At 44.0% G+C, this 22,422-nt stretch overlaps 2 protein-coding genes across 7 annotated transcripts in view; one reads left to right on the plus strand and one right to left on the minus strand.

Moving 5' to 3' along the window:
* The first annotated feature begins 376 nt into the window (after positions 1-376).
* Positions 377-20,924, plus strand: CIMAP1B (ciliary microtubule associated protein 1B). 3 transcript variants are annotated; one of them, XM_075345426.1, is made up of 7 exons: positions 377-514; positions 14,202-14,356; positions 15,871-16,074; positions 16,548-16,649; positions 17,456-17,577; positions 17,659-17,799; positions 18,776-20,924. In XM_075345426.1, exons 2-7 carry the CDS (start codon positions 14,248-14,250, stop codon positions 18,866-18,868), a joined length of 771 nt encoding a protein of 256 aa, XP_075201541.1. In that variant the 5' UTR covers positions 377-514; positions 14,202-14,247; the 3' UTR covers positions 18,869-20,924. The 3 variants fall into 3 exon arrangements, with proteins under 3 accessions (XP_075201541.1, XP_075201542.1, XP_075201543.1); XM_075345427.1 differs by lacking the exon at positions 377-514 and adding an exon at positions 9,820-9,866; XM_075345428.1 differs by lacking the exon at positions 377-514 and adding an exon at positions 10,008-10,053.
* The window catches only part of NME6 (NME/NM23 nucleoside diphosphate kinase 6), a 40,423-nt gene continuing 35,700 nt past the window's right edge, over positions 17,700-22,422 (minus strand). For 2 of the 4 annotated variants that reach the window (XM_075345433.1, XM_075345434.1), the window contains exon 7: positions 17,702-21,422. In XM_075345433.1, the coding sequence (XP_075201548.1) occupies positions 21,274-21,422 (149 nt within the window). In that variant the 3' untranslated portion in view covers positions 17,702-21,273. Of the gene's footprint in view, positions 21,423-22,422 lie in introns of all 4 variants that reach the window. The other 2 variants (XM_075345436.1, XM_075345435.1) reach the window with 2 other exon arrangements.

Below are 22,422 nucleotides of genomic sequence, written 5' to 3' on the forward strand. Positions count from 1 at the left end.
CTCAGTATTTGTAGCCAAAACCAGGAGTGGGGCAATCAAGAAGAACAGTATAATAGAAACTCGAGCACCACTTCTGTATCTTTCACCCACTCCTACTTTTGACTTAAAATACTGAGGTAAAAAACGCACCAAATACTGAATGTGTGCACGTGGCCTATACCTGCAATGACCATCCAGCACAATAATATCATCCTTTCTCTGCAGTCTCCAGTGAAGCTTGCTGTGACCGCACTCTGCAGTTTGGGCCATGTTTGGGCAGGTTGTAGGAGGGCTGCTATACAGAAACACAGTAGAAATGTGGCGCAGTGCCTGCTGGGAAGCCTGACGTCCTGCCATGGCACTGGTCTGCCCTGGAGCAGGCCGCAGCGTCGTTACCATGGTAGCGGTTACTACGGGTACTGTTACTGGGAGACCACAAACAATGGCCGTGGTAAAGCCTGGGACTCGGCAGACACTAGATCAGTCAGTGCTGGAGCCGGGCGCGGCGGACGCAGGAGGGGAGGACACACTGCAGGTCAGACATTGCTCCGGTCGGTGCTAGATTGAACGCCAAAGCATGCTGGGAAATGTAGTCTTCCGAATTCTGATCGTGACTCTGAGCCTAGTAATCTGATACAGCGGCATTATTATAAATCAGCCCTGATATAATCTGTCATGTTTATAAAAGTGCAACGATCTGCAGTGAAAATGCCACAGGGAGCCCTGATCCTGATCACATCTGATCGTGACCAATCAGCTGTGCTATCGTGATAGGACACCGATCTGTGAGGCCAGATTATGCCAAAGCAGGATGTGTGCAGGGATTATACTGGCAGACGGATTATGGCTCAGCCTGGGACGGATTATAGAATGTAACAATAGATGTTATTATATCAAATCCCACATAGCCTGTGCTGTATCAGCGGGAAGTAGCATGTAACAATAGATGTAAATAGATAGAACATCCCATCCAGTGGTCGGTCTCCCACTAGTGGTCAGTTACAGATGAAAGGAAATCCCACGTTGATTGATATTATCACAGAAGACAATGGCTCCACTTGTGATGGTCTTTTCCTAAAGGTCACGTTGTAAGGTATTCACAGCTGTAACCACCTGCAGGAATAGTCCTGATGGGGCGGGGGAGGTTACGGATTCAGGCTTGGTATGGGTTATAATTAAGGATGTGCACTGAGCACAATGTAATAAACCCAATAATCTGTAGAGAAGGTCTTCTTCCTTGTGTAGAAGCTTCACTACGTGCCATATGATCTGTAGACTGCTGCTTCGCTCTGTGGGTCCAGCAGAATCCGACCGTCCGACCCACCAAAGTACCAGCAGAGAATTGTGTAGCCCTGTGACTGAGCATGCCCGCTATATCAGTACCGGTGGATTGTAGATACATGTGCCAGCGTGGTATGTTATCTACTACTGTCCTGGAGGGCTGTATAGAGATATAACAGGACCCTAACCCCTCATTTCCCCACTCTCCGCCATTTCTTATGTGTTATGGGCAGCTGAAACATAAAAAATGATGAAATCCAGATGAAGAATTAGGCAGGCAATGTACACCTACACCTTGCCACCATTCACTTGGTGGTAGTCAGGAAAGCCCTTTTGGTCTTTGCCACCATTCACCTGGTGCTAGTCAGGAAAGCCCTTTTGGTCTTTGCCACCATTCACCTGGTGCTAGTCAGGAAAGCCCTTTTGGCCTTTGCCACCATTCACCTGGTGGTAGTCTGGAGAACCCTTTTGGCCTTTGCCACCATTCACCTAATGGTAGTCAGGAGAGACCTTTTGGCCTTTGCCACCATTCACCTAATGGTAGTCAGGAGAGTCTTTTTGGTCTTTGACACCCTTCACCTTGTGGTAGTCAGGAAAGCCCTTTTGGTCTTTGCCACCATTCACCTGCTGGTAGTCAGGAAAGACCTTTTGTTCTTTGCCACCATTCACCTGGTGGTAGTCAGTAGAGCCCTTTTGGTCTTTGCCACCATTCCCCTGGTGGTAGTCAGGGGAGCCCTTTTGTTGTTTGCCACCATTCACCTGGTGGTAGTCAGGAAAGCCCTTTTGGCCTTTGCCAACATTCACCTGGTGGTAGTCTGGAGAACCCTTTTGGCCTTTGCCACCATTCACCTAATGGTAGTCAGGAGAGTCTTTTCGGTCTTTGCCACCCTTCACCTGGTGGTAGTCAGGAGAGACCTTTTGGCCTTTGCCACCATTCCCCTGGTGGTAGTCAGGGGAGCCCTTTTGGCCTTTGCCACCATTCACCTAATGGTAGTCAGGAGAGTCTTTTCGGTCTTTGCCACCCTTCACCTGCTGGTAGTCAGGAGAGCCCTTTTGTTGTTTGCCACCATTCACCTGGTGGTAGTCAGGAAAGCCCTTTTGTTCTTTGCCACCATTCACCTGGTGGTAGTCAGTAGAGCCCTTTTGGTCTTTGCCACCATTCCCCTGGTGGTAGTCAGGGGAGCCCTTTTGTTGTTTGCCACCATTCACCTGGTGGTAGTCTGGAGAACCCTTTTGGTCTTTGCCACCATTCCCCTGGTGGTAGTCAGGAAAGCCCTTTTGGCCTTTGCCAACATTCACCTGGTGGCAGTCTGGAGAACCCTTTTGGCCTTTGCCACCATTCACCTAATGGTAGTCAGGAGAGTCTTTTCGGTCTTTGCCACCCTTCACCTGGTGGTAGTCAGGAGAGACCTTTTGGCCTTTGCCACCATTCCCCTGGTGGTAGTCAGGGGAGCCCTTTTGGCCTTTGCCACCATTCACCTAATGGTAGTCAGGAGAGTCTTTTCGGTCTTTGCCACCCTTCACCTGGTGGTAGTCAGGAGAGACCTTTTGGCCTTTGCCACCATTCACCTGGTGGTAGTCAGGAGAGTCTTTTTGGTCTTTGCCACCATTCACCTGGTGGTAGTCAGGAGAGCCCTTTTGGTCTTTGCCACCATTCACCTGGTGGTAGTCAGGAGAGCCCTTTTGGTCTTTGCCACTATTCACCTGCTGGTAGTCAGGAGAGCCCTTTTGTTGTTTGCCACCATTCCCCTGGTGGTAGTCAGGAAAGCCCTTTTGGTCTTTGCCACTATTCACCTGCTGGTAGTCAGGAGAGCCCTTTTGTTTTTTGCCACCATTCCCCTGGTGGTAGTCAGGAAAGCCCTTTTGCCCTTTGCCACCATTCACCTGGTGGTAGTCATGAGAGCCCTTTTGGCCTTTGCCTCCATTCACCTGGTGGTAGTCAGGAGAGCCCTTTTGCCCTTTGCCACCATTCACCTGGTGGTAGTCAGGAGAGCCCTTTTGGCCTTTGCCTCCATTCACCTGGTGGTAGTCATGAGAGCCCTTTTGGCCTTTGCCACCATTCACCTGGTGGTAGTCAGGAGAGCCCTTTTGGCCTTTGCCTCCATTCACCTGGTGGTAGTCATGAGAGCCCTTTTGGCCTTTGCCACCATTCACCTGGTGGTAGTCAGGAGAGCCCTTTTGGCCTTTGCCACCATTCACCTGGTGGTAGTCATGAGAGCCCTTTTGGCCTTTGCCTCCATTCACCTGGTGGTAGTCATGAGAGCCCTTTTGGCCTTTGCCTCCATTCACCTGGTGGTAGTCAGGAGAGCCCTTTTGGCCTTTGCCTCCATTCACCTGGTGGTAGTCAGGAGAGCCCTTTTGTTGTTTGCCACCATTCACCTGGTGGTGGTCAGGAGAGGCCTTTTGGCCTTTGCCTCTATTCCCCTGGTGGTAGTCAGGAGAGCCCTTTTGTCCTGTGTCATAGTATGCGTTTTCTTACCATTCTTATACCATATACAAAAGCACAGCTGACTACATTTTTCTATGTCGGGCCAATGCAGAATTATAGGGCGAGATGGAAGGTCCTACCATATGACGGCAGGATTGCATTGTTCTGCGTGTTTGTTGCCTGTTTCCATGAAGACATATAGGTCTGCATAGGCGCTGGAGACATACTTTTAGAAAATTGTGTCTTTCAGACTATTTACAAAGTTATGTTTATATAAGCCTTTTTGACAGCGGAAAAATCCATTAAAAAATAAAACAGTTTTGCACCTTTTTTTAATGTTTTTGTGTATATTTTTTTTCTGCTTCATTGACTCCGTAGTAAAATTTGGACTTTTTTTGTTAAGCAAAGACATCTCCAGAGTTGCCGGTTTTGCCTTCTTCACATACATAGCACCATGGGCAGAATTGGTGCAGTTTCCTGTAGATATGAATCAGAGTATTGCAATCGTTTTTCCATGTGGGTTCGGGACACAATGCCCTTTAAAATCCACATCAGAAAAGCCGATGTGAGCGGACGCTTACATCAGAGTCACGGGTCACTCACACAGCCTGGGCTACGTACACGTTCTGTGATTTTCTCGCATACCTCATGTATTTATTACAGTCTATGGGGCTGGTCACGTGTCTGTGAAGATCATTGAAACGCGTCTGATTTTTATTTTTATCATAGATCAAAATCCACATTAGAAAGTCACAAGCAGTTGGCTGATGGGGATAAAGGTCATTTTTCGATAGCCGTTATACCAGGAGAGGTGTTGATATCCCCTTCTAACATGCACTGTTCATTTTGTCACTAATTTATGGTGTCGGGTTCCCCATCTCTTTGGTCTGGATGCTGCCATTCTGCGCTTTGTGTTGAGCCGTGTTGCTATGCCCCTTTTTGCTTCTGGAGTGAATGCGGTGAATAGTTTGTTTTAGTAACAGCCTCACAGATTTCCTGGTAACCAGGGACACATTGTTTCACTGAAGATGCTGGATACCGGCGCTGGGATTGTATCAGGCTTTCCATACTGATTTTCTCTTATTAACCCTATACTCGGAGCCACGGTGAGATGGCGGGATAGACATTTTTACCAACACAGGTCCAATAGTCCTAATATTTGTTGTAACGCTCCATCATATGTGCATTATATAAAGCACTTGCTGTAGTACCCGGGCGTTGCCCGGGATAGTAACTGTCTCTCTGTCTGTATTCGAGTTTCTGTCTGTCTGTCTCTGTTTCTGTATCTGTATCAGTTACTCTGTCTCTGTATCAGTTTCTCTGTCTCTGTATAAGTTTCTCTGTCTGGCCCTCTCTATCTATGTCTGTCTGTCTCTCTCTGTCAGTCTGTCTGTCTCTGTCTCTTTCCCTGTCTCTTTACTATTCTGTCTCTTTGCTTGTTTCTGTTTCTTTCCCTGTCTGGTTACTTGTCTCTGTCTCTTTCCTTGTCCCTGTCCCTTTCCCGTCTGTCTTTTTCCCTGTCTGCCTCTTTCACTGTCAGTCTCTCTCTCTGTTTCTATCCGTCTCCCCACTGACATCTTATTACCTCACACATAATCTTCTTATACTAACAATTTTTTTCCTATAGCAACCACTCACAGCTCCTATTAATAACCTAATAGCTCGCAGCTCCATTGACTTTAATGGAGGCAGGATTTTTGGAGTAACTGTAAAGCATGGGGTTAAATTTTCCCGTCCAAACATAGTCTATGACGTTCCCTGAGTCACATGGAGTGTTTGTGCAAAATTTCGTGATTGTAAATGCGACGGTGCGGATTCCTTTAGCGGACACACACACACACACACACACACAGCTTTATATATTAGATGTCACTAACAGCATTGATAGAGATGCATATGTGGAAACATACCATACCCAGAGCATGCTGTTTTGTAAAGAGAAAAAAATGCTACTTCTCCCAGAAATCACAAGACTGTGTATTTAATGATGAACGAGTTTTGAAATACTCAGATTCGTGATACTCATAGCTAGTACTGTCTAATACTCGCGTATTCATTCCGAATAGCATGTGTAATGCAAGTCAATGGGGAATACTCGCAAAGTAACGAGTAACCCGAATGCCATATAATTCGTGCGAGTAGCTAATATTGCGGAATTCAGGTTACTCGTTACTTTGCGAGTATTCCCCATTGACTTGCATTGCACACACTATTCAGAATGTGTATCAATAAATAAGGGAGAAATTGAGTACAAAAGCACAGAAAAATTAAAGTAGTGAAAAATTACAAAACTTTATTGATGTAAAATCAGGTAAAATCAATCATTAGAGTGAAATGATCCACAAATTCAGAAGAGTGGGGAAAGGGCGAGGGGGGCAAAGAAAAGGGAAACACAAAAAGGCCGGTTCCTGCTGCAATAAATGGTACAATACCAAGGGTAGTGTGGAATCAAAAAAAGCAACAAAGCAGAAAAGCAAACCATCAGGAGAAGTACGGTAAGTGCAACAGTGAAAAGTCTGAAATCATGTCGACATAAGCCCTGAAAACCATAAAGAGTCACAGTATAATGACATAAATATCAACAGAGGCATAAATGTCAAACATTAGTCAGAGAAGGGCAAAATAGCCCATGTGAACAAAGGAAACACTTCCAGCCGGTGGTGATGCAGACAGGAGTGGAGGCCAAAAAGGAGAGAAAACACCTAACGTACGTTTCGCATATTAAAAGTATAAAGGTTCATCAGAGGAGACGGGATAATGGCGCCTGCTTGCAGACATAGCCCCTTTAAATAGGCATTTGGAGAAGTCATGTGACCACACTGCCGATCACATGACCACATCACACAGGGCATGTGCGCACCCACCGTAAGTATACATCAACATGGGTAAGAGTCACATGGAAAAACCATGTGACCATGAACCCAGTCACATGACCGCGCGAACGATGCATGCGTACACCTGCCGCAGGCCCGCAAAATAAGCGCCGCCCCCGAGAGTCAACGCCAGCAGCACATGCACAAGAGCAGATGGCCATAGCTTTCGCGCATGCGCAGCAAAGCGACACAGAAACGAAAGCGGCGGGCAGCAGACAGCACGGCAGCGACGCATGCGCACAGCGGTCAGGCGATGAGGCCACAAGGGGTAAATATAACAAATGTCAGAAAATGCAAAAAAAAAAAAGTCAAATGCCAAACAATACATCGGAATGCATATGCGAGTATTAGACAGTACTCGTTATGTGTATCGCAAATCCGAGTTTTTCTAAACTCGCTCATCATTATGTGTATTGCATCTTAAACCACTACGTCATATTAATATTGCACAGGCAGAAGTCTGCAGAGGACCTTGTGCAGACATGGCCATGATGCTCACAAAATCAGGAGCAGGACCACTTCTCTTATACATGGCCATGGTCTGGTTATGACAATGGAGATTAGAGAAGATGGACATTTCTGTTGTTTTATTCCTAGTATGTCACAATTAAAGCAGATTGCTGCACAGAAGAGGAAAGCAAACGACAGCTCCCTGTTATGTCTACGGATAACCCTTTACTTAAAGAGAACCTGTCAGCACAATTTTGTAATGTAAAGACATGTCTGCAATGGTGCTATAATACTGATTAAATTGATATCTTTGATGCAGAAATCAACTGTGTTGCTCTTTTTAATCACCACAATGTTTTCTGCAAATTAGATTTCAGTGCACTGGATTTCTCCTCCCTGTCTGTGATTCCCCATACCCTCAGCATGACTCTAGTTTGTGAAAGATCTGGCTCATCTGTTTCAAATCTCAGCAGTGACCTGTCATTCAGAGACTGGAGGCAGATGGAGCAACTGGTGAATCACAGATAGGGAGGAGAAGACCTAAATAGTAAAAAAGCTAAAATGCTGATTGCAGAAGAACCACAAAACAGATTTCTTCACCAAAATTGTCAATTGAATCAGCATTGTAGCACCGTTACAACCAAGTCTTTACATTAAAACACAAAATCGTGCTGACAGGTTCTCTTTAGCAACACAAAGACAACTTAGTGGGACCCAACTGCTGTCTGTTCCTGATTCTTTTTGTAAGGGCATACTTAACGGGGTTGTCAGGTAATAATTTATTGCATGATGGAGACATGACCTGTGCGACCCGTACCATTCTGCAGAACAGGGCACTTTTATCACCATTAGGCCACCTTCACACGTCCTTGATTCCGGTACATATGATGTCCGTTTTCATACGTACCAGAGACACGAACATACGCTGACCTATTAAAATCAATGGGTCTGTGCACACATCAGTGTTTTTCCATGTCACTGTGTTCCACATGAAGACAAGTGAGTTTTTCTCCGGCAGCACTGTTGTCACTAGGACCACACACTGATGTGATCCATGTGACACGTACAGGAGAAAACGCATGTCTTTGAAATAAAATGATATTTATACTCACTTGTCTCCAGCACTGCTTTGTTCGGCGCTGCTCTCACTTGCTTCTGTGACTGCTCATTATGCTCATGAATATTCACTGCACTGTGGACCCAGAAGCAGCAGTAGCACCAGAGACCGCAGTGCCCAGGGACAGGTGAGTAAAAACTTTCTGATCTCCGTGTGCTATCATGGATAGCACACAGAGAACACACGAGTGACGAAATTACGGCACACGGATGGCCATACGCACCTTCAACATGAACCACAAAAAACATGAATTTTTATCACGGACGTGTGAAGAGGGCCTACGACTGTTGTTTCATATGCCAGTAAAAAAATTAAAATATTAGAGTAGAGTTTTATTAAAAGATGCACACCTCTTAACATTTTTTGGGATTTTTGCAAGTCTGAGATGGGTTAGGAAGATATGAGAATAAAGTAAAAAGTCACCCAGAACATTTTATACTATCTTCTGGCCCTAGTTAGAGTTGTCCCTTAGTTTGACAATCCCTTCTTAAAGGGAATTTGGCAGCAGGATTTCGGCCACCTCATTCTATTTACCGTATATATGCAAGTAGCTCTTTCAAGGCATAGTCCAGAAATATCTTTACATGGCCAGTCTGTTCCTCCAATACTGACAAATCAGCATTTGAACTGTTAGGCTATGTGCCCACGCTGCGGAAAATGCACGGATTTTGCCGCGGATTTCTCGCGGAAAAGCCGCGGATTTTCCGAAAATCTGCAGCAGCGGCACTTCCAAGCCATTTCAATGGCATTTTGGAAATGCTGTGTCCATGCTGCGGATTTGCCGCGGATTTTGATCCGGAAAAATCTGCAGCATGTCTATTATTGTTGCGGATTTTGGTGCGGATTTTGGCTATAGAATGGGGGGAAAAAAAAAAATCCGCATCAAAATCCACGGCAATTTCGCGGTAAATCCGCGGCAAAAAAAAGGTGCGGATTTGCCGCGAAAGTCGCGGTTTTTCATGCAGAAAAATCCGCAGCAACATTCTACCGTGGACACATAGCCTTATGCAAATGTGTCTGTAGATCTGAATCCTCCGTCACTCCATCTCTATTCTCTGCCCAGTGCTGACTTCTCCTTCTTGACTGACGGCTCCTTTGCCTGACGTCACACAGTATAGAGGTTGTCAGATAAGTAGGAACGGGCGCTGCTGGGCAGGGAATAGAGCTGGAGTGACAGAGGCTTCGGATCTATAGCCTTATTTGCATTTCAAACACTGATTGTTGCATTACAGAGGAATGGACTGGCCATGTACAGATATTGCTGGACTTTTCCTTGGAAGAGCTACATGAACATATAGTTTGCGGGAGGTGAAATCCTTCTGGCAGATTCCCTTTAAATGCTGTAGTTCTTGTGTATAGAACTAATCCCTTGCACCAGTGCCATTCCAGCGATATCTGCCTACTTGCTTGACATTATGCCACATCAGCACTGCAGTCTCTCAGTCTATGGGCTGCAGCGCTCACGTGCCAGAGCAATATCATGCGAGCACCGTCACTAATATCACTGGAACAATGTCCTTGTGCATACACCTGCACCAGGCCCATCAGTATCAATAAATATGGGCCAAAAACTACCTAATAAGAAAATTGTCTTTGTTGTCTATATCATCCAATCACAGCCAGGCTTTAATTTCTCAAAGTGGTATTTAGAAATGAAAGCTGCATTGTCATTGGCTGCTATAGACAACAAAGTCAGTTTTTCTGTTGGACAGTTTTCCTGAATCTCCCTTATGTAGAGGTATTCATATAATCTTGTATACTGTATCCTAATCATCTGGAGCCGTTTTACATATGCCAGAGAATATTATAAGCACTTTCATACTATTAAAATAATAAGAATAGCTCCTTCTGCAACAGCAATAATAAAATTCTCTTATAGGCACCAGCAGCAGAATACATTGTATGCCCGTTCTCTTCTGATGAAGGCAAGTTAGGCGAAACATGTCAGGATGGGGGGACGGGGTCATGTGCTTTAGGTCTTAACCTTTGTGGTTGCTGTCCCTGCCAGAAGCAAGACGAAATGTGCTGCAGACACAACTGTAACTATTGCAAAAATAGGAGACAGTAATAATGGAAAATTCACACATTAGGGATATAGTCAACCAGTTTCATCCTAAAGAGAATCTGGCACCAAGTGTTTGCCACCTAATCTGAGAGCAGCCTAAGGTAAGGGCAGAAACCCTGATTCTAGTGATGTCGTTTACTGGGCTACTTGCTGTGGTTTTGAAAGCCATCACTATTTTATCTGCAGAAGATTATGAGGACTAGTAAACCTAGTGCCATGTAGTCCTCCTTATTCATGAGCTTTGTATATTCCTGCTCCTACCACTTATTAGCAGCTTTCGGTGTACACTATACCTGGGCAGTTGCTAATCAGTGGTGTGGGCGGAGTTATAGAGCTCAGCATTCAGAGAACTGCTAGATCTGCAGAAGATAAAACAGGGATTTTATCAAAATAAGAGTAAGCAGCCCAGTAAGTGACACATCGCTGGAATCAGGGACTATGTCTCTATTTTATGCTGCTCTCAACAATATAATATATAACAATATGTCTAGATATTATGTTGCTCTGTAACAAAAAGCCGGTGACAGATTACCTTTAATTTTATTTTGGGTACAGTTTTCGGAAAAATGCATATGCATAAAACAAGTTAAAAAGTGGGAGTCCAGTTGGTGGCGCCACACTAAAACATATGGTAACGTGACATCATTATAATAAATGCAAAAAAAGCTACCAATGACCCAAAGAATAATGTATCTGAGCGGGCTACCAATAGCTATAGTATTGCATATACTTGAAATTCTGTGTTTTTCTGAATTCTTACCAATGTAGTTTAATTTCCCTAGTTTGGACAAACATATTGGATAATTTTTTGCTCTATAAATTTTATGTATATGCAATAATATATCTATTGGTAGTCTGCCCATATACAGTACATAATCCTTTGGGGACATTGGATAATTTCTTTGCAGGTATTTTAATGATGTCACATTTCCGTATGTGGTAGTGTGGCGCCACCTACTGGCCTCCCACTTTTTAACTTGTTTTAGGTCACATTTATATATCAGTAAAATTATTAGCTATTTATGCTTTGGCGTTGTATAGTTCTCTTTTTTTGTAGGACTTCTTTATAGTCCTGTGCTTGACAATCATTATTTCCATGACACATGCTTAGGCACAAATATAGAGTTTCAGACCAGTAATATTTTATGTGCCTTTTTCTGCTTGCAACATTTAGCTAATTGTATATACAGTAGCAGAATACAGTCACTGTTCATGGCAGCCTGTATTCTGTGAATAAAAAGAGCAAAAATGCTGTCACCAAGTCCATCGGCCTTCATCATTTTGGTTCCTAATTCTTCAAAAACTTATTGTAACACTGTGTGTACTACCAGCTTGACAGAAATTGGAATTCGTGTTTGCCAAATCATACTGGTGTAATTATACCCATTATAGTCAAAACGTTTTGTAGTTCTCATATCCAGAACTGTAGCTGATTCTTCAGTAATGCCAATGTAACATTTATGATTAAAGGGAATCTGTCAGGTGATTTTGTAGTACAATACTAATGTTATCTTTAAAGTGGACTTACTGATCCTGAAAAGATTCCTTAAGTTTTATAGCTCTACCTTATCCTGTTATCTTGCTGTAAAGGTGGCTTTACACACTGCAACATCGCAAACGACATCGCTGTAACGTCACCGGTTTTGTGACGTAATAGAGACCTCCCCAGCGACATTGCAGTGTGTGAAACACATCAGCGACCTGGCCCCTGCTGTGAAGTTGCTGATCGCTACAAATCGTTCAAGACCATTCTTTGGTCCTTTGTTTCCCGCTGTGCAGCAAAGTCTCAGTGTGTAAAGGGGACTTAAAACACTGGAAACGAGTGATGTGTCACAATATCTGTCAATCACTATTCTCTGTCAGTCGATCTCTCCCTCTCGGTCTCTATTCTCTCTGTCGGTCCGTCACTATCTCTGTCCCTCTCTCATAGTCTGTCGGTCATTTTCCCCTCCTCTCTCACACTCACAGATCCCCGGCGCGGCGCTGCACGGCATTCACACTGCTGCAGCGGCTTTTACTATTTTGAAAAAGCCAGCCGCTCATTAAACAATTTCGTATTCCCTACTTTCCCCGCCCACAGGCGCCTATGATTGGTTGAAGAAAAAACAAAAAGCCAGCACCAAATGTGCACTACAGCACTAAACATTCCAAACTGTACTTATTATAAAAAATTTTTTGAGATTTTTGGCAAAAAATCTCATTTGAAGCAGTCCTACACTAAAATATTTTTATAAAATGTGCCATGCGGCCTCACATATGAATAGTAGAACTGCTCTTAGCAGCACTCACCTGGTCTATTTCAATCCCGTACCCATGACTGAGTCATGGCTGTGGGCGGGACAGGTCCAAGCAAATGCTGCATGAAGTAAATAGCCTGTGGACAAAGCCTGATGACTTAATGTGAACAGTCACCAACCGCCAAAATCTATACAGATGGAATACATCCCAAATTGGATTCTTCATTGAATTGGTCGGTGGTTGACCTCCACCTTGCTATGCACCCCAATTTGGGATGTATTCCATCTGTCTGGATTTTGGCGGTTGGTGACTGTTCACATTAAGTCATCAGGCTTTGTCCACAGGCTATTTACTTCATGCAGCATTTGCTTGGACCTGTCCCGCCCACAGCCATGACTCAGTCATGGGTACGGGATTGAAATAGACCAGGTGAGTGCTGCTAAGAGCAGTTCTACTATTCATATGTGAGGCCGCATGGCACATTTTATAAAAATATTTTAGTGTAGGACTGCTTCAAATGAGATTTGCCGTGACGTGGCGAAGCAGCTCAAGAAATTGCAATTTTTTGCCAAAAATCTCAAAAAAAAATTTTATAATGCAGTTTGGAATATTTGATGCCTTAGTGCACATTGGTGCTGGCTCTTTGTTGTTTCTTTGTTGAATTGGTCGGTGGTTGACCTCCACCTTGCTATGCACCCCAATTTGGGATGTATTCCATCTGTATAGATTTTGGCGTTTGGTGACTGTTCACATTGGGTCATCAGGCTTTGTCCACAGGCTATATATATACTTCATGCAGCATTTCCCTGGACCTGTCCCGCCCACAGCCATGACTCAGTCATGGGTACGGGACTGCAATAGACCAGGTGAGTGCTGCTGAGAGCAGTTCTGCTATTTATATGTGAGGCCGCATGGCACATTTTATAAAAATATTTTAGTGTAGGACTGCTTCAAATGAGATTTGCCGTGACGTGGCGAAGCAGCTCAAGAAATTGCAATTTTTTGCCAAAAATCTCAAAAAAAAATTTTTTATAATGCAGTTTGGAATATTTGATGCCTTAGTGCACATTGGTGCTGGCTCTTTGTTGTGCCTATGATTGGTTGCAGTGAGACACGCCCCCACGCTGAGTGACAGGTGTCTCACTGCACCCAATCACAGCAGCTGGTGGGCGTGTCACTATGGAGTATAGAAATAAATAAATTAATTAAAAAAAACTGGCGTGCGGTTCCCCCCAAATTTAATACCAGCCAGATAAAGCCATACGGCTGAAGGCTGGTATTCTCAGGATGGGGAGCCCCACGTTATGGGGAGCCCCCCAGCCTAACAATATCAGTCAGCAGCCGCCCAGAATTGCCACATACATTATATGCGACAGTTCTGGGACAGTACCCGGCTCTTCCCGATTTGCCCTGGTGCGTTGGCAATAATCGGGGTAATAAGGAGTTATTGGCAGCCCATAGCTGACAATAAGTCCTAGATTAATCATGTCAGGCGTCTCCCCGAGGTGGGAGGGGGTAGCAGTGAATATGCAGTTTGTAGTTACATATGCTTGACCAGTTACTATGTCACACTGAATTCTATGGAGCTTATAACAAGATAACAGGAAGAGGTAGAGCTATAAAAGTTACTGATTCTGAAAGGTTTCCTTAAGCCCTATTTAAAAATAACATTATTAATGTACTACAAAATCCCCTGACAGATTCCCTTGAAGAGTACTGTACATTTAGGAGATGAGTGACTGTATAATATAAATCTATTCTGTTTTCCAGTAATACTCCATCCGTGTTTATGGTTGTGCCAATCCAGCATTAGATCATGACTACTGAGGTGCAGATTGGGCCTTGGAAGCCCCACAGGCCACGGGGCCCAATTGCAGCTTTATATAGCAGCCCAGGACCCAAGTATGCATTGCCGGGAAACACAGGTAAATACTAAGTGTGTACGGGTTATTTTAAAACAGGCCAAGAATACATGGGGCCACATTTATCTAGGATTTGTGCATCATCATGCATTGCATGCCACATCTTATTTTCTGTATGACCTGTATGTTAGCCATGTGTATCAAAATTTGTTTAACAGTTTGCAAAAGCGGAGTGAAAAGTGGGCATGACTTCAAGGGGGTGTCAGGATATATTTTTATTTCATCATAGTCTCACAAACAATTAAAATAACAAACCGTGCTTACTCACCTTTCCCAGGTCCAGAAATGCATTGTTGAAATTGCCTCAGTTTTTATTTACAAACCGCAGCAGCGATTTCACGACTGCTTATTACCGTCTCTGCCTTCTTCGTTCTATACTCAGCACTAAACAAGCACTGTGTATGCAGTAATAGGAAGTGATTATGGCATGTCCTCCTCCATACATCCTGGTCATGTGATCTCTGTATATAGGGAGAGAGCAGGAGCTGCGGAGTCATAGGAGACCCACACAGTGCTGCCATACAGCCAGGAGGTTGCATTTACCCTGTAACTGGGGCTTATATACCAGATCCAGTTACGAGGTGAATTAGATGAAGATAAAAATAAACGTCCACCAAAGTTTTTGTATGACCTTATGGGGGAGGGGCACAACATGGAAAATAAATGATGAATAAAAATCACAGGTAAAAACAATTTTAAAAAAATGACACTCAATTTTAAATTATTACTAGCCCCACCCCTGTAAAAAAAAAATGTCCACAATATAAGCATATTTGTTCCAGAATGGGGAACAAATTTTAAAAGACAAGACACAAAAAGCACTTGAAGATAGACAAGAAAAAATGTTAGAGCTAAATCACATGTACAAAATAAAACGAGAATGTCTTGTCCTGAACTGGGTAGAGAATTTCTGCATCTTATGGGGTATGTTGATCATTTTCCTAAACAAGCCTATAGTTTAAGGTGGATCTGGGGAGCACATGGTGAGGCAGTAAAGCCCCATAGAAAATATTTAAGTGGGGTCCTAAACCACTGGTGTTACCCCAGTGTTCAGGAGGATCAGGTTGTTTTTAATTCCGATCCCTTGGTTTACTGATGTTGCACTGCCGCTGTTGGCTCCTAATATCTCTAGAGGATGGAATCTGCCGACAGGAGCCACAAGGGCTACATCTATGGTGGGTATTCCCTTGAACTTGTGATATACATCATTTGCTTCTTATTACCTGGGATAGTTGCTTGGTACATAATAGATCTCAGGTTAGCATGGTACAGTTTATCATATTGGTGTAGGCGCTGTAACAGCATATTGCACCATGTATTGTCATTCATATAAGTGCGCACTATGGCTCCACTCACAAAGGTGCCTTTGGGACCCTAGTTCTTGTGACCAGGGGTTTCCTAGCAGTCAGACCTTCACTGATCACACATTTTTCATCTATCCCATGTATTTAGTGGGAAAACCTCTTTACCAAGTTCTGCTTTCTCTCTGGTCCTTGTTATGTATTTTTTCCCTACAGGTTTTGTAGAACATGATCCGTGTAAATATCGTGCACCGGCTTACAGCTTTGGAAGTCGACGGTTCAAGTTTGTTGATGACTGTTCTCCAGGCCCAGGATACCTTGTCCCAGCTAACATCACCATGAGGGGGAAAGATGGCACGCCTGCATATTCTCTGTATGGCAGACCTAGGGATTTCAATATGTTCAGGACTCCAGGACCAGGTGCAGACGCTACAACAAATAGGGTCTGATTTAATGCAGGCCCAGGGTTTGTACTGCTAAGTGTTTGGCAAAGGAACCCCCCCCCCCCCCCCCCCCCCAAATAAAAAAAAAAAATATTAAATAATCATATTAAAATATATATATTTATATGTAGTGCATACATTCAAAATCCATTTTCCTCTTAGGCAACGGGCACACATTGAGTATTTTGGTGAGTTTCTTTACCTCAGTATTTGTTATCAAAATCAGCAGTGGGTGAATAATACAGAAGTGGTGCCGTGTTTCTATTATATCTTTCCTCTGATTGTCCCACTCCCGGTTTTGGCTACAAATACTGAGGTAAAAAAGACCTCCCCAAATTCTCAATGTGTGCATGAGGTCTTACAGTTCCTGAAAAGTGGAGGGGATTTGTTTTATATTATTGTTTTACATTATTCTCAGTTATTACCACTTCTATTTGTGTCTTCTCATAGGCAGCTACTCTCCTGAGCGTGCTGGCAAGTCTGCCTACCGATCAGCGCCAATTTATTCATTAGGGGCAAGAACCAAGACATTCAGCAATGACCAAACTCCAGGTAAAGATGCAATGCACCAACCTATCGGTCTTATCAAGTCACATTTTATGCAAAATAGAAAGCTCTCATATATTCATTGTAAGTATATTTAAGGGAACCTGTCAGATTTGGCGAATATAAGCTACGGCCACCACCAGTGGGCTCTTATATACAGCATATTAGAATGCTGTATATAAGAGCCTTGACCGCTGTGTAAAATGTAAAAATCACTTTTACGTCATCCACACTCGCTGGCATTGAGTTCCTGTGCAGGTGCACTTTGATCTGCCCTGAGCAGGGAAAATCAAAGTATTGTAGTGTGTCTGCGCAGGACCGGTTAGTGTGTATGACGTAGGTGGTGTCTTGCACCCAGGTTTCAGAAAGTGGACGAAGATGGCCGAAAGAGGAGGCACCGACACCAGAGAATGTAGACGCCCATATGACCCAACTCCACAGCAGCGACCATTTAGGTAAGTATTATAACGTGCTTTTTACGTTATACACAGCAGCCTGGGCTCTTATTTACAGCATGTTAGAATACTGTACAAGAGTCCAGTGGTGGTGGCCACAGCTTATAGTCACCAAATCTGCTGACAGGTTCCCTATAACATTTCTCAAGCATGCTCAAAAAAAAGGCGGAGGGGTGTCCCCCTAAATGTGGCAATAGCGTATGTAGAGTAACCCTGTCTTACCGGGCTCGGCTGTTTGATTAAGCCCAAGTCATGGGCAGTATAAATTCAGGTTTCATAATTACAGAATATTTTGGCCCCGATTAATCAAGACCGTCTGTTCCAGGTCAGCACAGGTCACATGCTTTATCTCCCCAGGTCCGGCCGCATACCTGCTTCCATCAGTGCTGGGACCAAGAATTGTTAATAGATCATCAGCACCAAACTACTCAATGACGGGAAGGAGCAAAATTGGAAGCTTCCACGAAGATCTGCAGAGAGTGAGTGTCTGTCCTGTTATCACATAGCAGACAACGTTCAGTTAACCCAAGTTGACCTTGTTTTCTGCCACATTCTTTTAGACACCAGGTCCAGGAACATATCGAGTGGTTGACCCAATTACCTACAAATACAAACCACCTCAATACAGTATGACCGCCAGGAACTCTCTGCCTGGAGATACCACACAGAAGCCAGGACCTGGGGCCCACAGTCCAGAAAAGGTATCCGGACATTCCGAACTTTATTTATTAATGTCAATACACAACAATACATGCGACATTATCCAGCTATCACTTTAGAGCCATGTTTGAAAGGGGCGACAGTGCGAGTGCTGCAGGCTTCTCAATGTGTCCATCATGCCATCTACCTCCAAGCAGTCTATTAGCTTTCCTGGCTATTGCAGCACTATTCAATTCACTCTATAGTGCTGTAATACCCTGTAGAGCCACAATTTTTACAGAACAATGTACACATTGAAGAGGATGCAGCCATCACACAAGTAGTTTACCCCCTTTAAACAGCTAATCGGGGAAGGTGCAGAGTCAGACCCCGCTAATCTAATATTGAGGGCCTATCGTAATGATAGTAGTACATTGAAAACACCTTTAAGTGTATACAGAAGTCACAATGTTGGCACATAGCAGCATTATACTGTGGATGCTGTCAGTTTACTATGTAGTAGGAAGAACCCTCCCCCTTGCACAAATAAGTTACCAGTGATGATGCTAATGTTGCATTTTAGCACCATCTTAAAGGATTTTTCCACTATACCGATATCAATATCAGATTAATGTGGGGCCAACACTAGGCAGCTGCTAATGACTCTAGCCGGCCGTAAACAGTGTGACGTAGTGGAACACCAATACGCCATCATACTATTTAGTGGCCACTCTCGGGTACTACAGCTGAGCTCCATTCACTATTGACATCCGACCATTGCTATAAATTGATTAGTGGGGGGGGCTGCCAGGTGTCGGTTCTCCACTGATCTGATATTTTTGACCTATTCTAGGTCATATACACAGTTTAAATTTTTTAAGGAAAAAATCTTATTAGTGTCTTTCAATCGCTATAAAAAAGGTATTTCCATAATTGAGCTCAATGTAAAAATACCTTCACAGGGTGAGAGAAAGGCTTTGCTGCAGTTTGATAAACCAGAGATCCTAACCTTTACCTGTATTGGTCATTTTCCTGTAGGTTGTGATGTCCCGGCCTCAAGCACCTAACTTTTCTTTTGGAATCCGTCACTCGGAATACGTGGCTCCCTTGATTGTGGAGGTAGCAGATTAACAAGTGGATGAAAACCAAAGCAGCAGGGAGCTACCTTCAGAAGCAGTGGGGGACAATGGCTATAAAAACAGTCACTGCAGATGCACATGTATTGGTCACTTTATGCTGTGGTGTAGGGGCTCTGGAGATTTAATCTCAGGCACAGAAAAATATTTTGCTAGTGAAGCTGTAATGGCCACAGCACAAAACTCAAAAATCACTATTCAGTAGAGATAATACACGGGCTATGTGAATTGGATCAGACTGACTTTTATATGATCCTATGGAATCCACTATGGATTATAACCTGTCTGTTGAAAATACGCGAAGTCTGGCAGCCTTATACAGTATATCAGAAAAAGGAGTACACCCCTCACATTTATGTAAATTTTATTATATCTTTTCATGGGACAACACTGAAGATATGACACTTTGATACAATGTAGTCAGTGTGCAGCTTGTATAACAGTTTGTGTACCCTCTAAGTAGCTCAACACACAGCCATTAATGTGTAAATCGCTGGCAACAAACATGAGGGGTGTATTCACTTTTCTGATATACTGTATCTGTATCCTGTCTCAACTGACAGAGGAGCTGTATGGTAAGCACACGTAAGTGACCCGAGGAGAAGTGTGCGACAGGAGAAAAAATAACTCTTCCTTCAGTATGTGTGCTTATGATCCTGCTTCTCTCAGTGAGACACAGGTCTTGGGAGCGGAGTTTCTTCAGACTGTAGTTAGGACCTTAGTTAGGACGGACTGACGTTTGAATTATGTGATGGGGGCTTTTTTTTTCCACATTCCTGGAGAACTCCTTAGGGGTGTTATCAGCCTACTATATCTCAGAATGTGCACATCCGTTATTATGAATCTGTTTATACAACTTCTTATTTAGCATAGCCACAAAAGTTATAAACTAAGGGGTACTTTGCACACTATGACATCGCAGCTGCGATGTCGGTGGGGTCAAATCGAAAGTAACGCACATCCGGCGTCGCTGTTGACATCGGAGTGTGTAAACGATTAACGAGCGCAAAAGCGTCGAAATCGTATCATCGGTGTAGTGTCGGTCATTTCCATAATGTGGCGGCAGCGACAGGTACAATGTTGTTCCTTGTTCCTGCGGCAGCACACATCGCTGTGTGAGAAGCCGCAGGAGCGAGGAACATCTCCTTACCTGCGTCCCGCGGCTCACGCCGGCTATGCGGAAGGACGGAGGTGGCCGGGATGTTTACGTCCGCCCCTCTGCTTCTATTGGCCGCCTGCCGTGTGACGTCGCTGTGACGCCCCATGACCCGCCCCCTTAAGAAGAGCGACGTCGTAGGGCAGGTAAGTGCATGTGAAGCTGCCGTAGCGATAATGTTTGCTACGCAGGCTATCATAAGATATCGCAGCTGCGACGGGGACTATCTCGCTCGGCATCGCAACAATCGGCTTGCGATGTCGTAGTGTGCAAAGTACCCCTAAGACAACTTTCAAGCTAAATCCAGTGTTTTATGCATTTTAAAATGGGACAAAAAAAAAACCCCCAGAGGACAAACCTGCTGGCATTCAGTAATGGCAGCATCTTATGTCCACACGACAGAAAAGATCAGACAGGTTGAAATCTAATATTCACATCCCTTCTTTCCCCAGCGAGGGGAAGTAATGAAAGCCCCGTACACTTTAGAGCGTCAGTGGCCCTGCTGAAATAGTCAGGTTTAGCAGACATCTAATCTGCATGATCACGCGTAGGAATATAAAACAGTGCATGTCATAGGAAAGGTCGTCTACGCTTTTTAGTAAATCTTTTATACTTTTCTATAACTGTCTGATAGTTTAATAGATTTTACACTAATATCTGTAGGAATTGTAAATCTTTCTGATGTAATTAAATTGAGAAGCTGCACAGCCAGAAAAGACCTACAAGTGCAACATCCAAAGTCTACGTTTTCAGGGATCATGTAATAATCCACTCACTACGGCATCCGATTATTGTCTAACATATCCCATGTGCCAAAATCCACCATCTTCTCCACATCTCTGTGTGTCTATATCTCATGTAATCAATGTGCCAATATTAAATCTGAACTTCTTAACCCTGTATTGGGCGTGTTCAATAGTTACCTGCCCCTATGTCATTACAAAGAAAGTACAGGTTGGTCTGCAAACGCTTATGAAAGTCAACATATTAGCAATTTGTGACAGTTTCCCAAAACATACTGTTATATCAGCTTCAGGAATATTCTTTCCATTGACATACATAAAACTTTTACCGAGGAATAAAAATGGAACGATGAAGTGGTCATTTATATTGTCATGGCTCTTTTCAATCCTGGTTGCATGAAGGCGATATAGGTTTTGGGTATGGCTCTGCTGTACCTTCTTCCACTGTGGTGACCACTTTGGCTTTGGACCACAAGCTGCACACTAGTCCAAGTGTTTGGCTCACTTTTCCACAAGTTTGTGCTCAAGTCTCTGTTCGTCATAGCATATAGGTCCGGCACGATATAAAGGCTCCTGTTCCCGATACCAGCGGGTAACATCAAAATCCGGAAAGAAGAAGGAGATTTCTCTACAGGCAGATTCCACAGAGTCTATAAAAAATAATATGGGAACTTAGAATACAAATAAGGTGGCCATTGAAAAAAAAAAAAAAAGTAAAAAAAATGGAGGAATATTTTGTCAAACATTTAACACTATATCATTTTTAGGTGCACAATTCCCTGTGATTCATTTTTTATCACCTCGTTATAAAGGACTGAGCAGTTCATTCTGATACACAATGTACCAAATAGCCTGTGAACAGAAGAGGAAACATCAGTTCACTGAGTAGGAAAATACCCCAAAATAAGGTGCGGTACACGGCAGAGTCAGACCGGTTCCTGGGTGTAGAGAGGCATTGAGGGGAAAAAAAACGGGCAAAATGAGACATCACATTTAGTAAAGCGCATTAAAATCCAAAGGAAAAAGTTAATACATACAAGCAGACGAGACACCAGGTCTACGAGTTTCAAGATATCATATCTTAGTCTTCGTCATGACTAAGAGATATCACATCTTAAAGGGGTGGTTCACCCATTTTTTTTATTTTCTGTATGAGCTCTACTTACCTTTCTAGGCGTCTTCTCCATTGGCTTCTGTTTCCAGTTCTGGCACTGAGTGGCGCTATCCTGCACGCTCAGTGCCTGTCACATGACCCCCTGGAGCTGTGGCCGCCGGCATCCTCTGACGTCCCGGCATTTCCGGGCTCTCAAACAAGACGGGTACGTCACAGGATGCCGGCGCCACTCAGATTGAGTGACAGGGCTGTGGGCGGTGACTACCGCACGTCACAGCTCAGCATCGAGGGGAGGATCCGGAGGACGTTTGTGTGGAGCCGGCTAGCGTCCTGCAGATGGTGAGACATGGGGCGCCAGTGTGCAGTACAGGGGGGGGGGGTCTTCAGCTGAATCCCCCCCTGCACGTAAGTATGTGATCACACTGTCCACCCGCCCGCTCTGCTGCGATGTCAGGAGAGCGGCCGGTGTCGGGCAGTGTGATCATCTGCTCCTCCCAGCAGCAAGACACTGACAGGCATGTCACCGCTGTGCTCTG

The sequence above is a fragment of the Anomaloglossus baeobatrachus genome, chromosome 4, assembly GCF_048569485.1.
Source record: "Anomaloglossus baeobatrachus isolate aAnoBae1 chromosome 4, aAnoBae1.hap1, whole genome shotgun sequence".
Taxonomy (NCBI): domain Eukaryota; kingdom Metazoa; phylum Chordata; class Amphibia; order Anura; family Aromobatidae; genus Anomaloglossus; species Anomaloglossus baeobatrachus.

Excerpts from the sequence above, each read along its gene's own strand:
- CIMAP1B (XM_075345426.1), top strand. The coding sequence starts at position 14,248 with ATGACTACTGAGGTGCAGATTGGGCCTTGGAAGCCCCACAGGCCACGG. Across the intron at positions 14,357-15,870 it reads TGCATTGCCGGGAAACACAG|GTTTTGTAGAACATGATCCG; the intron begins GTAAATACTAAG and ends TTTTCCCTACAG. Across the intron at positions 16,650-17,455 it reads CAGCAATGACCAAACTCCAG|GTCCGGCCGCATACCTGCTT; the intron begins GTAAAGATGCAA and ends TTATCTCCCCAG.